The 15,453-nt window shown below is 42.9% G+C and overlaps 1 protein-coding gene across 2 annotated transcripts in view; it reads left to right on the top strand.

The window, feature by feature from the left end:
* fgf13a (fibroblast growth factor 13a) overlaps positions 1 to 15,453 on the top strand; it is a 74,690-nt gene that overhangs the window by 33,015 nt on the left and 26,222 nt on the right. The window contains exon 3 of one of the 2 annotated variants that reach the window (XM_031862544.1): positions 4,123 to 4,290. The exons of the other annotated variant lie outside the window; for it this stretch is intronic. Coding sequence (XP_031718404.1) covers positions 4,123 to 4,290 — 168 coding nt within the window. The remainder of the gene's footprint in view (positions 1 to 4,122; positions 4,291 to 15,453) is intronic. 2 annotated transcript variants of the gene reach the window in all.

Here is a 15,453-nt window from a genome sequence, read left to right as displayed (position 1 = left end):
AGAGAGAGAGAGAGAGAGAGAGAGAGAGAGAGAGAGAGAGAGAGAGACAAACATTCAGCTCAGAGGGATGAAAGAGCATGAATAAAAACGTAAGCTTATTCTGAGTTTCAAAGAAAACCTCAAGTTCAAATCAACTCACTTCCTAAGGTGACTTACAACGGAAATAAAACTATTCTTTCCTGAGATTTACCAAAGGCATCCCAGAAGACAATGTGCTAGATTCTGCTCTTTGTAAAGCCACATTGAGGCCACGGCTATTTTTGAAAACCTCGGGCTTCAGACCCGTTTCTGTGCTTAATTCTGATTCTAATTCAGTGAGTGTGCTATTCGTCAAGTCATGATGAATGTGTCCCACCTTCCTGATGATATAAGCCATGACTTGAGTAAAATGGTGCACATTGCTCCTCGTATATGGAAGTGTAGTGCATTTCTCCGGGGCCTGACGGTGCTTCAGTTGATTACACACATCCTTGAACCCCATCTGAACACGAGGCAGGTGGTGTTTATGAGCCTGGGTGTCACTGATGATGTTTAGTCACATTAAGCCCGCTCTTCTGTTCCCACACTTAAACACAAGCGCAGCATATCACCTGCTACATACTCCATACGGTAAATACTGCCCACACATACTACGGCCATAAAACCTGAACTAAACAGATGAGCAACTAACCGAAGATGCATCTCATCCCCCCTTCCTCCTCCTTTTTGTCTCCATTTATCTTTACTGTGAGATGTATTCTCATCAGAGGGGCAAGGGCATCTATTGCTAGTGTGCTGAAGGTCCAATGTGGCAACACCGGTGGCCTGTAGATCACCAGCTATTATGAACCCGGCTGACAGCTCACTCTGAGTGGGCTGGTCCTGAGAGTGAGATCCCAGGTCCATGCCGTGTCAATCACGCATCCTTCAATCTCAATATGCGCTCTTTTATCAAGGCTGGAGGCAAGGATGAAGGAGACGGGCTGTTAAAGATGGCGCACACGCCTCCTCTGTTCGTCCCCGTCGTCACTCATTTTTATTACCCCGGATGAGCCGCCAGTTAGCGGGCTCATTAATAAGCGCCGGCTGGAATTGGACATTGGCTGAAGTTGTAGAGAGTCTATTCTCATCTCTCAAACGCACCTTTTCTACTCAGCTACAAGCTCAGGCAGCGATGAAAGAGGGAAAACAACTGCGGAGTGCATTAATGATTGTGCCAGTAAGCAGTATGAAGTTTGACCCTTTGCCATCTAACCTGTGGATTTGTCTCAGTGCATCTTCACACCTGTGTTGTGCAGGTGAAACAAACCCTTCAGTGTTTGTGTAGTTTGTTTGGGGAGGAAAGAAGCTGATCAGGCAACAGGGAAATAGTCAGGATTTCACTGGTCTAAAGGGAAAGTTGTATATTTTACATTTTTTCGACTCATCAACGTTGTTTCATAGATTTTATTTACAGTACACGAATAGACCACATGGTAGTAACTGTGTGCAGAAAACAGGTTCTTATAAAAAAGGGGAGATTAGCTCAGTTTAGCTCAATTTCTACTGGATCAAGTACAGTAGCAGCACATCTGTGCCTCAGGGGCAGATAATGGGGTCATATTCCTGGAAGGAAACTTAGACCTCCTCTCTAGTCATTCCAAAGCCCCATTAAAGTTTCAGTAGTGTGGTTTTCCTGGCGAGGGGCTGCACTCATGTCAGTGGAGCAGGTCATCCAGGAGCCTGAAGGAGGCACCGAAGGACAAAAGGCACGTGGTGATTAACGGCGCTGGGCGTGGAGCCCCGGTTATCTGCTGTCTGTTAGTGTGTGTGTGTGTGTCTTTTAGTTTCACTATGAAACACTCACATTAAGATCAAGAAGAGTTCAGTTGGTCCATCTGGTACAGGGAGTTTATTTTTGTTTGAAAGAGATAGCTTGCGATCATCTTTCGTAAGGCTTACTTGACAGCTTTGTCAACAACCATCTTTCTCAAGTTGATATACTGTATCTGCCAAACCAGAATAGAATCACTCTTGGGATGGCTATTTATTCATATTGTCAGTTCAAGGCTCCAATTCTTGACGTGTATCTTAAATCAAGATATTCCTCTATTTTGTTAAGGCAGGGCTTAAGTTGGGTTACATATCATAATAAAGTGCCTTAAATCCTTAAATTATGTTGCTTTAGGTTGTACGGTTGGGGGTCATCCCCCTCTCTTTATTTCTGATATAACTCTATTCTGCACTCTCCTGTTAATTGCGTAACTTTATTTCAATTAAGACCTATCTGGTAAACTACTATACTCCAATGGAGAAGCATTCAAACTTAAATGGAATACACTAAATGTTCATGTGTGTAAAGGGGCTTTATGAATGAAAGTAAACCTACAACATATTACCAGGTGTTTTGGCTTTATATTTCCAGGGTGAGTGTGTTGGTGTTATGAATACCAGGTAGTTTACGGCTGGTAACATTGCATCCACACATCTCTGATCATGACCCAATAATCAATAGATCAGTATAGTCAAATAGTTTCAGGATTCATTGATAAGAGTACATTTAAATAAAGCACACAAACCTTCACTGTATATTCTCTTGAGGCATTGACATGGACTGAAGTTATGATATTGTTTTCCTTAAATTCTAATTGGTACTCTTCACCACACAGCTTTTCTGTACATGTGTGTACACAGTGTTCAGTAACTTCAAATTCTTCCTGTCCCTTTAAATACTATTTAAAAATAATATTAATTGGACCCATGTGCCTCTAATACACGTGGTCTGGCTTTTTTATTTCCTGTATGTGTTTTTGTTTGTGTTTGAGACACAGAAATGTGTGCTGCTTGATCTTTATTTTTGTGAAGAAGACACTGTGTGAAAACACAGCGCATGGAAGTCAGTGAGTGGGAGTCCGTCGACATAATGTTTTAGTTTATATTCAGTAGTTTAGTGTATTCTTTCTGGGAGAAGAAACTGAGGCGGTACTGTAGTCCATTCATGTTCCAGCTTTCTGAGTAAAGCTGTCTGAGGCTTACAAGGTTGTGATATTATCACAGTGAGAAGAGCGGATATCGGGTCATCAAGAACAAACTGTGTGAGAATAGGACATCAGTTTTAACACTGTTCATGAGACCATTTCTTCTGGTGGGTTAAGTTAAAATGAAATGAATTATGCTGGTCACATAAGTCATAAAGAGAGGGGGATTAAGTATTGTAGTGGTTCTGATTAATAGCCTACTCCACAGTAATTTTCATTAAGTATTAAATGTGTCAGAGAGAGGCATGGCACTTAAATCCATTAGGAAAAGAAGATACAATTTATTTGGGTTGATTCTCTTGTAGCTAATCCATCAACAGAGAGAAAATAGGTCAATGATCGAAGCCAAGCAGGGACTGTGCCCAGAAGAGGACGAACGCAAAAGATCCGATACACATACAGACAGAAACAAAGGGCTTCTCACAGGATCCCAGGATCCCTCCAGACACACGTGCAGAGCGATGTTATAGTACAGCGCTCCTTAACGTCACTTATCGTTAGCACGAGTCCGCTGGCCGCTCCGGGAGGCCCGTGCATGCCTTTGCATCTGCCTGCCTACCCATACAGTACATGGGGCCATACTCACCCACCACCTGACCTCAGTTCCAGTGGCGCTGACTATACTCTGCAGTGTACTATACAGCAGCAGACTGCACGCTTGCCCTGCAATCCCACAACCTTTCACTGCTCTCCCGGCCCCACAGTCACCTCATCAAAGCGCAGCAGCAGCTCATGGATCTGTGTCCGCCATAACACTGACTTTGAACATAATTGTTTCCTCCCCCCTTTTCCTTGTGTTATTTGATCACTTTTTCCTTTTAAGTGACACAGGCTATATTTAACTGTTGTTGGTTGTCTTTAATTTGTTTTGTGAACTTGGTGTTCTTGATCTAAACCTGTCTATTTCTTTCTTTATCCTCTTCTGTCCCTCTATTCTCTCTCTTCCTTCTCTCTCTGTCCCTCTGTGCTATATTACTGTTATTTAAAGCCATTGCTGTAGCTAATATGTGACGTATTATCATTTGCCTGTGTTACTGCCTTGTGTTTTTTGCTGTTGTTGTGCTTTTCTTTCTGTGTGTGGTGAGTTTTTCTAACCCCAGTTCATTCTGTTATGGCACCACCGCAGTCCAGGATGACGCTGCCCCAGGTACCCAGGAGTACATTATGTTACGGCAGGACTCCATCCACTCTGCGGATATAAGGAGTAAAGGGTCCCCCTTTCGCGCTAAGTGTCACGAAATCTTCTGCTGCCCGCTGAAGCAAGCCATCAACAAAGACAGCACAGAGCCCGAAGGTTTGATCGCATCCCCTCCTTGTTTTGATTTGCTGATGCTCCTTGTATCCCCCGCCCACTCCCGTCTTGTTTTCCCCCCTCTCTCTCATATTCTGTGTGAACTGATAGTTCTCCGCCCCTCAAACCTAAGTTCTCTTTCATTCCCGTCTCATGTTCTTGGAGAGCATCTGGTGTGTTTTTCTAGCATGTGTGTGTTTGTGCACGAACGAGCGTGCGGAAGTGTGAGTGCTTGTGTGTGTGTGTGTGTGTGTGTGTGTGTGTGTGTGTGTGTTTGAGCATCGTATAAGACTGAATGCTTAGGGCATGTTTGCTTGCAGAGAACCTTTAGGAGGGCATCTCTCCCTGGGATCCTCCGGCCTGGGTTTGTACTGTTTGAGTGTGTGTGTGAGTGTGTGTGTGTGTGTGTGTGTGTGCCTGCACACCTCTTACGTCGGACTGAGTGAGGAGCACAGCATCTGTAGCCCCTGCCCACCCCTCCCTACCCCGAACCATTAACTCGGTCATTGCCACCCTGAGGCACATGCACGGACCAAAACAACATGCAAAAAGTATAAGGGGTAATAGATGGAGGCAGCTGCTGCCCTAATGAGTTCAATCTCAGTGTGTGCTTCCACTTCAACTGGCCTCTAGAACAAAAAAGGTGAAGCGCTTTTATCTTCCTGTCCTGAAGACGATGTGAGATTGAAATGTGTTATATTCATGACTAAATACTGATCTACTTAGTTAGCTACAGACTGCAAGTCAGCACCCCCCCCAATCCCCTCTTGTTCCCTGTGCTTCCTATGTTTCTTCCTGTGGCTCTTGATGGCTGCATCCTACCCTCTCAGTGCTTCCTTTCCTCCTTCCCTTCCTCCCTAGCACTTCTTTCCCTCCTACTGCATCCGTGTCCCCGTTTACCCCCTACCTCTATTTCCACATCTTTTGTGCTTGTAGCAGCATGACGATATGCCTGCATGCATACCTTACACTGTATACGTTATCGACGTTTGTACAGTTAGGACAGGTAGTAAAGTAAAAAAAAAAGATCCTTTTACTCCAAGCATGCTTCCTTACCCTGCACAGTCTGGCACTCAGGCTCTTTGACTGCCTCATTTATCATCTATACCTCAATAAGAGTGCTGAGATTGTAGAAATTGCTTTCCTTTGCAGACTTCCTGATAGGTAAGATATGAATTATCTTGCTCCTGATATGTGTTCTGCAATGTATTGGTGTGTCCTCTATTGCATCTAAAAGAGGACCCCGTTTGGTACAGTAATGCAACACTTAGATATCAGTTAACCTGTTGATGGATGTCTGTGTGCCTGCTGAAGGACTCAAGCACATGCACTTATCCTTGTGGGAGAGAGAGCGAGATAAAGCAGAGGAATACTAGCGGAGGTCTGGCTAGAAAAGTACAGATGTATTATTCATTTTGGCTGCAGCAGTTGGACGTGACTGAATTTACAAAGGAAGGAGGAGAGACTACAGCTGTTACATAAGCTGTTTGTGAGGACGTCTAATGTTGATGCATGATGCAGAAGGAAACTCTGTTTAACCATGTGAGGAGCAGCCTACACACACACACCCACACACACACACACACACACACACACTAATATCTTTTCCAATACGTGTAAATAACAAATAAACACAACATGCATATTGAAATAGTAGAAGTTGATATATTTGCACATATTTTTTGTGTAGAAAATGGTATTTGATATTAAAATGAAAAACAAGAAGCGTGTATGTTTTGAGAGATCTGAGCAGTAAAGTCAGCCTTGTCACATCGTTACCATGGCAACAACACTCCAAGTCCTTTGTGTTGCACTTATTAAGGATTAGATCATTTAGCTTCATGTGCAATATAGTTTGCAAGTCAAAGTGGATTGCAACACACACACGTTTCAGTCAGGAAGTGTGGTTGGTTGTCTTAGATTTAGGATGTTTATCACACTATAAGTAGTAAAAGGCAGTGTTTGTAGGATTGTGTTGGTGTGTGTTCAGTTGAGATGCTAGAGTGTGTCTGCTGCTGTGTAGATAACAGCGACAAGTGCTCTGAAAGTTACAAACATTAAGATCTAACGAGGCTTTGGCAGAGCCAGTTATCCGCCGTATCAAGTCCTCCGAGTCTAATTCCTCTGATGCATATCCCAGCAGCACTACGTTGAGGTGGCTGGCACAGAGAGCCAAGATATTGGTTTCAACAGTCACCGGAGATGTGCTCGTCAGAACAGCACACAGGAACAGCACACAGGCGTGGGCTCTGGCGTTCAATTCATATCGGTTCATCTCTGTGGAGCTGCAGGGAGCATAAGAACTCAGACAGAGAGCACTGGACCTGCCTCTTCCATCCTCAGGTGTGTGTGTGTGTGTGTGTGTGTGTGTGTGTGTGTGCCGCGCGATGTCAATCAAGTTGCTCAGACAGTTTGTTATCTATCTTGAAAGTCACTTTGACACGCTCTTCGGCTCAGTCTGTGTCACCACCTCTCGATTCCTCTTAATGCTCAAATCATTCTCTCCCGTCTCCTCTGCTTCTGTCTGTCTCTCTTAGCGCTGTTTCTCCACAGAGACAACAAAAGATGGTGCCCGGTCTGTGTAAATATCCCATTCATAATTCAGACGACTGCAAGACTCGGTGTTTATAGTTTCAGGCCACAGGCAGACAGATATCCGTAAAGAGATGTAAACACAGAGGTATAAAGGCATGAGCGGTATGTGTATGTTTTCATTTGTGACTAGATGACTTTTAAAATGCCAAACGACTTAGAAATAGAAATAGATAATTGTCTGACATGTGTTTCCATTGATATTAAAAAGGATTGGAAATGAATGGGGCTGTCCCAAGTGAGGTCGTCAGGGTTTAGAAGTGATCTGTAAGAGTTGTAGTTGACCCAGCTGTTTTCAGCATCAAGAATGAAACTGAAAGACCAAACGAATCCTCTTCCATAGTTAGTCTTTTCATTACAAAATGTTCCCTTTGTGTTTCCACACACTTGATTTAGATAACTCAGACGACTGACAACAAGCACTGTGGATTTTGTCCCCCAGCTCTTAAATTGCGAGCACATTGTCATATAGTTCATACAGGCACTAAAATAATGTTTTAACACCGACTTGAATATTGTGAACCTAACCTTTAAAGTATCAAACCGGCAGTTTTGTGTGTTTTATATCCCTTATCTACAAGTCGCATAATAATTCACATTACTGCTGACCTTTTGGTGGAGCACACAGTAAATTGTTAGGTTGGCTTCCAACCCTCGGCAGCATTTTGTATCTGCTCACTTCACCGTAGCTGGCAGAAATGTGAAAGTTGCTCGAATAGCAATTCATCATAATGAATTTTGTATCGCTATTACGTTATGGTGGTAATGCAGTTGTGAGAAGGGAATGTTTTGATATCTACGTTTTGACAGCGCAGGCACGTTTTGAGTGGTTGAACTAAAAAATGTAAAGACATCAGTAATGTGATATGTCTCTTACAGACGGAATGAAGTACAGCACCTGTGTTGCTCGACATTCACGCCGCTATCTAATTGGTTTCAGCCATATTGACAAAATAACTCATCTCACTCAGCCAAGAAAAAATGTAAGCAGAGGAGTAAGAGGAATGAATAGTTGCCCCATTCATGTAAAATACATGGCGGGGATGCAGCACGAAGTTGACAGAGTGCAATTACATTTCGGGGGGTCCAGCCCCGCTCCGCGTGACAAAGTATCCCATTGCAGTGTCTCACTGAGTCCTGCACACTATACTGCAATGTTGACAGGAGACAAGCATGCAGCCTCAGGATGCACTCATGCTCCAACAACAGCTGGCTTAATCTTCTTTTCTTTCCTCTGCAGTCTTTCTGCATGAAAGCAACAACTGTGTTTATCTAAGTCAATACATAAATAGACTGTGCATGAATAAATCATGTGTATGATAATGTGATTTGGTGCCTGGAGAGACTAAAGCTGGGGAGGAGAGTTTCAATGTCACATTGGTTCTGCTGCGCTTACCTATCTGGTCGCCTGTAAGTGTGCATTTAGCCACATATCAAAGTTTTAGCACGAGCCTTGACTTTGAAACAGATGGTCAGTGAATACGCTTCAATTTCTTTTTATAGCTGATAAGAAGAGCAAGAATTAAAGCCACAGTGAGACACTATCTCCTATATATCTACTTAGTTCCTCAGATTAAGGCAGAAATGTTGCCACAGCGTTCATTTCTGGCTTGGCTGGAGCTTAATCTAAAGGCATAAACAAACAGCAGGAGTGGGTGTTTATGACAACATTAATGAGAAACTACTCAGGAGACCAGCAGAGAAGTGAAGCACACTTAAGTTGCCAGGCCTATTACATTCCATCAGTGTCTATTTAATTAACAATTCTCACGTATTCGCCTCCGCATCCCAAAAACAGCCAAACGGACCGGGACTATTCTGTTCAGAAATGGAATGAATGGATATCAGGAATGGTTACTCTAAATTCTACTGTGCCAGGTACTGTATGTCACCTAAACATACTAAAAACATCTCATAAAACCAATCAGATTTGTGAATTGGAGGGCCTAGATTACACAGTGCTCTTGATAAATGTAGCATATTTGGAAAATTATCAACTTTTATGGAAGCGTCTGCATCGTTAGCATGTAACTTTTTAGCCAAGTAAACTGCTCATTGTTGTTCATCCTTAAAAATGGCAACAGAGACTGAAAGGAAGCAGAATGTAAACAGTCCACATCTGTTATATGTCCTATTTGTTTAGTGCATGCTTTGAGGGTAATGTTTATAAATTACATTACATTTGTCTTATGTTAATGGACAGAGAAAGGATTGATATTCACTGCATACCAGTGAGTAAAAAGATGCAGTTTACAGTACAGTAGCAATATACTGTTTTCTACACCACATAGACAAATTATAGACATTAGCAGCTTTACTCTTTGACCCGAAAATCCCAGTTTATGTCACTAATGGTCATAATTTATCATCGTTTTACTCAGTAGAGTTCCTGTTTCCAACTACAGACCAGCTCTAAATCTGAGCTCGACAGAAACCATCTGTAGAGTAGTCAGGTTACAGTAACTGTGACACAAGCAAGTGTGTAAGTTTTCCCCAGAGTGAACAAGCGTTGAGCTGTTTAATTGGGGCAATGAGGCACACTGCTGAGTCAGCACCGCATTAATGGGGAGTCTCGCAAAGTGGCTCCAAACAGCTGCCAGGATAGAGATTACAGATACACACAAAATAGCGTCACTTATTAGGGAGAAGACATTTAGTAGATAATATATTCAATGTTAACAAATACTGAACCCTACTGTATAACATGTTATATCTGTGATTTTACAAGAGAAGGTTTCGGATCTCTCTTTTGCTACCTCTGACTGTGACCTACTGTTATCTTCAATCTATACCCTCCCGAGACCTGGTCTTAATAAACCTCATACTTTGATGAATGAACAGACCAGACCTCTATTTGTCAATTTCAATGTCACGCTATTAATCATTTCTTCAGAAGCTCCCAAACGGTGGGTCGTGATCTGAACGTGTTTACGAGTTGTTCCTGAATTTATGGCCAACTTTGCCAAAAGACGTGCAACTAATAACCAACACTTTTAGTTTTCCTGTATCTTTAATTGAACAGGGAGTTACTTTATCTGAGGACTGAGGCTTTCTATGTCATTACGGCATCTGTCATTTTATTTCATCATTTTTGCTAGTAGATCAATTTCATATCCTGTGTTCTCGGTATCGCCAAAGTCGGAAATTCCAAAACCCTACATACACTATAGGAGCTTTAATGAAAGTGGAACCCAGACTAGTTGGAAACCGCTGTTCTATGTAAAGCTTTCCATACCTACATGTTTCTGCACTACAACTAATATTGTGAAATATGACGATACATACTACCTAACTTGCAAAATTCTGGCAACTCGAGATTGGACACTTAAGATTGCACTTTGACTACTGAAGACCTTAAACTGACTACTGAAGACCTTTGACTTACTGAAGACCTTCCTCATTTCTGTGAAGGGACACCAGAACCGCCTCAGCACCACATTAGCAGACACTGAGAGAACAACAGGCCAGTTTAGCTGACAGGCAGTTTAAGGGTCATCGTGGGTGCTGGCGGGGTTTTGTGAAGACCTTGCATGCTTCACCTCAGGGAGCACCGAGTAATGCGCCAGCCTGCCAGGGCCGATGTTGGCAAGGATTCATACAGACACCCAATTTCTCCCATCATGTCGCCTGACAGCCCGCAAGAGAGGTCTTGGCTCTTCCACTGAGCCTGATGAAAGCCAACTTAAACACCAGAAAAGTTCTGCCTCTACATGCATGGGTTAAACACACTGTACAGTGATGTTGGATAAAAGTTGGTCAGCTTACTCTCAACAACCTTTGGTCCAGAATAGGATCAGACTCGTAACACCAGTCGTTTCAGATGCTATGCCGCTTCTTTCCCCATCATACTTTATTGGTTGGATTTTTGTGCGCTGCACTAGAGACTCAGTTTGTTTGTTTACTTCCATTTCAATGGTGGTTAAATGTCTGGAAAGTGTCCAGGATATTCCACAGTTGCCTTATGCCGACTCAGTGATTTGTGTGCTGTGCAATCTCCTCCCCAACTTTGGAGCAGCAGCGACCGTAAAAACAAACAAACAGCTAAAGCATCCCCACGATATTTAAGCATTACAATGATGTGTTATAATTGCTGTTTACACAGAGTTTTGGGTTTCACACCTGATCGGTTTCCTTAACCGTACCCCTCCACAGCTTTATACATCTAAGTGACAATAGTGTATTATATAGGCAGGTGTGTGCATATATGTGTCATATTCTCACTCAAATTTAGGATTTTGCAGTATCATCACACGGATCTTTTATTAAAGACAATGAAATGTATGCCTGAAAAGAGGTCGTTGTAAATGTATGTGCCAGAGCAATAGATGGGTTAGACATAAATAATGCATATTGTTAATGAAATGATAATTCTTCAACTGTCAAAGAGAGTTCCCTCTTGCTTCCCCTCCCATTCATCAGCTCTCCCTCCAGCATGCGTTACCGCTCACTAAAGTGTACAGTGCTCCTCCATTACCCTCTGCTCGCTAATCCACTGGCTGGAGAGATAGTCATCGAAACATCTCATCAGGCCCGGCCCGCAAACATTTACAGCTGTCTCTCTCCCTCTGTCTCTCTCCCTCTGTCGCTCTCTCTCATGTTTTCTCAAAAGGTTAAAACCCCCTGTCTTCATAAGGTCATGATGGGTCAGAGTGCTAAAACATGAACCCAAAAGAAGGCAACTACATGTTACTGACATGTTGCTGTAGAAATGAGTGCCTCCTCAATGTAACGGTGAAAACACTAACACTTGGCTCTGTTCTGCTGGTGTGTGTGTGTGTGTGTGTGTGTGAGTAAGATGTTACAGGCCTCAGATGCATGATTAGTGTGATGTAATGAGGAGCAATCAGGCAGGAAGGGAAGAAGTCCATCAGCATTACAGATGATCACTCGTAAACCATCATCACAACAGGCCAGTGACACGCAGCCTCACATCTCTAATCTCTGCCCTCCGACAGCCAAAGCATCGGTTAATATGTCCTAATCTCCACATGTTATGTACTTAATTGCAAACACACACACAGTGACCCTGGAGTGTGCGTGTCACAGGTCATGCCCAGAATCCTACGAATCTAATCCAGCAGTACTGAACTTGTTCTGACTTGTTGAATATGAGCGCGTGTTTGCGGCAGCTACTTCATACACAAAATACCACAGCAACTGTGCTGCTTGGGGAGAACCTAACCTTCGTAATATAATATGAGCCCCAGTCATTTGTACTGATCCTTCAAATCGGTAGCAGAAGGCTCACTGCAATCATTCAATCATGTTAAAGCATGACCTCTGACCCCCTGCACGCCACATTGGCAGATCTTGGCTGTAGGCCCTGATAGATGGAGGAGCCCAGAATAGCTAAACCTCAGTCACATTCTCTGTATGCTGCAGTAGTACATTCAAAGATACTACTGAGCATGCTGCAGGAGTGTTTGTGGAGGAATCAACAGCTGCATCAAAAGCTAGACTAGCTGCAGGAGTTTAAAACAAAACAGAGGATGGGTCTACTTTTTCTCCTCGAGATGAGACACATAAAGTCAATCACCACAAATTTCAGCATACAGTCACACACGTACCTGTGAGGACCCTTATTGACATAATGCAGTCTAGCCCCTAATCTTTACACAACTAAATGACTAACACCAACCTTCACCCTGACCTAGACCTTAAAACCAGATGCACTGCAGCTCATAAAGACAGCAGGATTTGAGAAGGCATGAATATTGCAATTGGCTGGTGACTCGTGTTAATTTCTTGGCATGATGTAAGGTCTGCAAAAGGATTAGGTAATGTTGTGTTATTACGGAAACCTTCATTATTGTTATTTACAAGTGCTATTCTGTAATAGTGTTGCATTTCATATTATATTTCTACGACAGACCACAGAGAAGCATCACTCTTTTACTGCTGTGTTGCCCTACTTTTTCATACCTCTGTAGGGTTCTATCAGCTGTGCACAGCTCCTCCTACCAGTTATAGTCCACTACCATCCATTGACATTTTGCTTCCAATGATTTCTCTGTGTGCTGACTCCACTAACAGGCGCAGGGACTGAAAGTGAAAAGTGGAATACTCCGTGTTGACCTATTTACCCACCCACTCCAATAAGTTGAGTCACGTCTCCTGTCGCGTCATTTCCAGCTTAGTCGATCTGTTCCACGTTGGGGCTTTTAAGTACACACACACACACACACACACATTCTGATCCCCCTGTAATATTCATTTGACATTTTAGTGAAGTGCCAGAGATGGAGAACCCATTTATTGCTGACTGTGTGAAGAACTATATTCTCATCCCTGCAGCTTCCCTGTCTCTCGATTTTGCAGTCATGGGAATGAACCCCAAATACTTCCCTCTAGGAAATGCATCAGTGGCAGGGGAAATAAAGAGTGTGTTGCCGGACTAAATGAGCTTCATTAATGTTCACACGCAGCTCACTGCACTGCACATTTGACCTCGTTGCATAATATCCACATCTATTCTCGAGGCCAGACGAGAGACGTAATGGGGTTATTTTGAGGACAGGGATCCGGTTAATGGGCAAGATCAGGGTTCTATTGAAATACTTGGATGAAAGATATGATAAACATCTTGACAGGGGTAAGTGAGGCCAAATGTTTTTCATCTAAATTAAAGGGACAGTTCACCACAAAATCAAGAGCATATTTTTTCTTCTTTCCAACGATTTAGTCCTCTGGAACTATTTAGTTTCTACATGAAGCTGCTCACAACAAGGTCTGTGGATTTTCTTGAGAAACCGGGTCATAATTTATTGGAAGGAGACATTGTTGTTGTTTTTTATATTATTTGGGACTTTGAGCACCACAAGCCGAATGCCTTAAACCCATTATATTCGAGATACGGCAGACATCTCTACGGCCGATACCTCCGAAACGCTGCAACTCACACAAAAACAATATAGATTGATAAATAGCACTACAGGAAAGAGGAAAAATATGTATTTCTGATTCTGGGGTGCACTGCCCCTTTAAGACCTTGCATACTCACCATTTATAAAGCAAGACAGCAAGACAGCATGTCAGCTTCAGTTTTACTTTCAAGAGTAGCATAGTTTTAGCTTTTTATCATCCTCGCTAAAAAAGCGTCCATCAACTAAGACAACAATGTGTCCCAAGTTAGAAACTCTTAAAAAAGAAGCGAGCGTGACCTCGTGCGCGTCTCAGAGTGTTCCTTTGTGTCTATGTCGGTAAGCAGACAGTTTAAGCCAGCTGGTGTCGGAGATGATGCCTTTAATCTCGCTCCATCCCCTTCCTTGATGTGTCATACTGGAGAGGATATGTAGGACAACATCACTTCACTTACTGTATTCTGGGACTGAGACTGCTCTTGCTAGACAGGGTATAATTAGAGGAGTTATTAATACAAACTTTCAGAGAGTCTGAGCTGCTTTATTTTGGCTGCAGCTCACTTCCTTGATTTCTCTTTGATACCAGATGTCCCTCTTCACTGTGGTGAGAGCCCATCTCCTGTGTATGTGTGTGTGTGTGTGTGTGTGTGTGTTCGGGTTAGTTAGAGGAGGGATAACTTAAAAGAGAATAAAAGTGATGTGGTTGTTTATGGTCTCTCTGCAGCTTTCCCACCGTGATGGATATTGCCAAAGGGCTGCTTCCATCGAGACACCGTCTATGATTCAAACATGTTACTGCTCAATCATCCATTTTTTGGCATGGGAGCATCTCTTGCACTTGATTTCCTCCTCCGGCTACCTCCTGTTGTGATGCTGGCAATGATGGACAGTGGATGTTGTTCCGATAACAGGCATTTAGAGATTCCTATTAGATTTGCCGGGCTGGCTGCCTGTGGGTGTGTGTCTACTATGCATGTATGTGTGCTAGTTGAATTATCTATACACAAGTGCATGTGTGCATACATCCTGCTGCATGATCTTATCTGCTAATCACTCTGCCTCAGCTAGCCGATGTAAAAGTAATGTAGCATTAGACACTGTGTGCTGTGGCGAACCAGAAAAAGGCAACATGTACTAAATGAAATTACCGTAAGCCTGGAATTTGCTCTGAACTCTGCCTTTTGTGCTTTTTCAGTCTTGATTATGGAATCAACCTCACAATGTTCTGCAAGAACCCGCTGCTGTTTAAAGTAAATGTATCTCCACACACAGCAATCAGTCACAGGGACTATCAGCCACCCTCCTCCGGCTTACGACAACATCGGCTATGATTCACCCACAATCCCCCAGGGGACCTGAGAACTGCAGGGTCATGAGATCGGTAGACACGTCCACACACAAGTGCACGCACGGCACGCACACACAGATATTACATTTAAATTTCCATTAGTGGCCCAAACAAAAGCACATCGCTTGCTGACATCATCTCATTGAATAAACCTTCTTTTTCATATTCCTGCTAAGAAGACAAGCCAGACTTTGTTATTATCAGAAAGAATCAGCTTCAGGCTCTTTGGCCTGGAGGTTTTTTTTAGTAAAGTATTGTGAACAGTCCACATCTTTTTTTAAAATTTTGATAGCAAATGAAGGGTCAGCTGGGTATGGAGTATCAGAGAAACAGGGAGCCTCTGTTGCTTGTAGCTTTACAGTCTTG

This window comes from Anarrhichthys ocellatus, unplaced genomic scaffold, assembly GCF_004355925.1.
Source record: "Anarrhichthys ocellatus isolate YVR2014 unplaced genomic scaffold, GSC_Weel_1.0 scaffold27, whole genome shotgun sequence".
Classification (NCBI taxonomy): domain Eukaryota; kingdom Metazoa; phylum Chordata; class Actinopteri; order Perciformes; family Anarhichadidae; genus Anarrhichthys; species Anarrhichthys ocellatus.
This window is presented reverse-complemented; position numbering and strand designations above follow the sequence as displayed.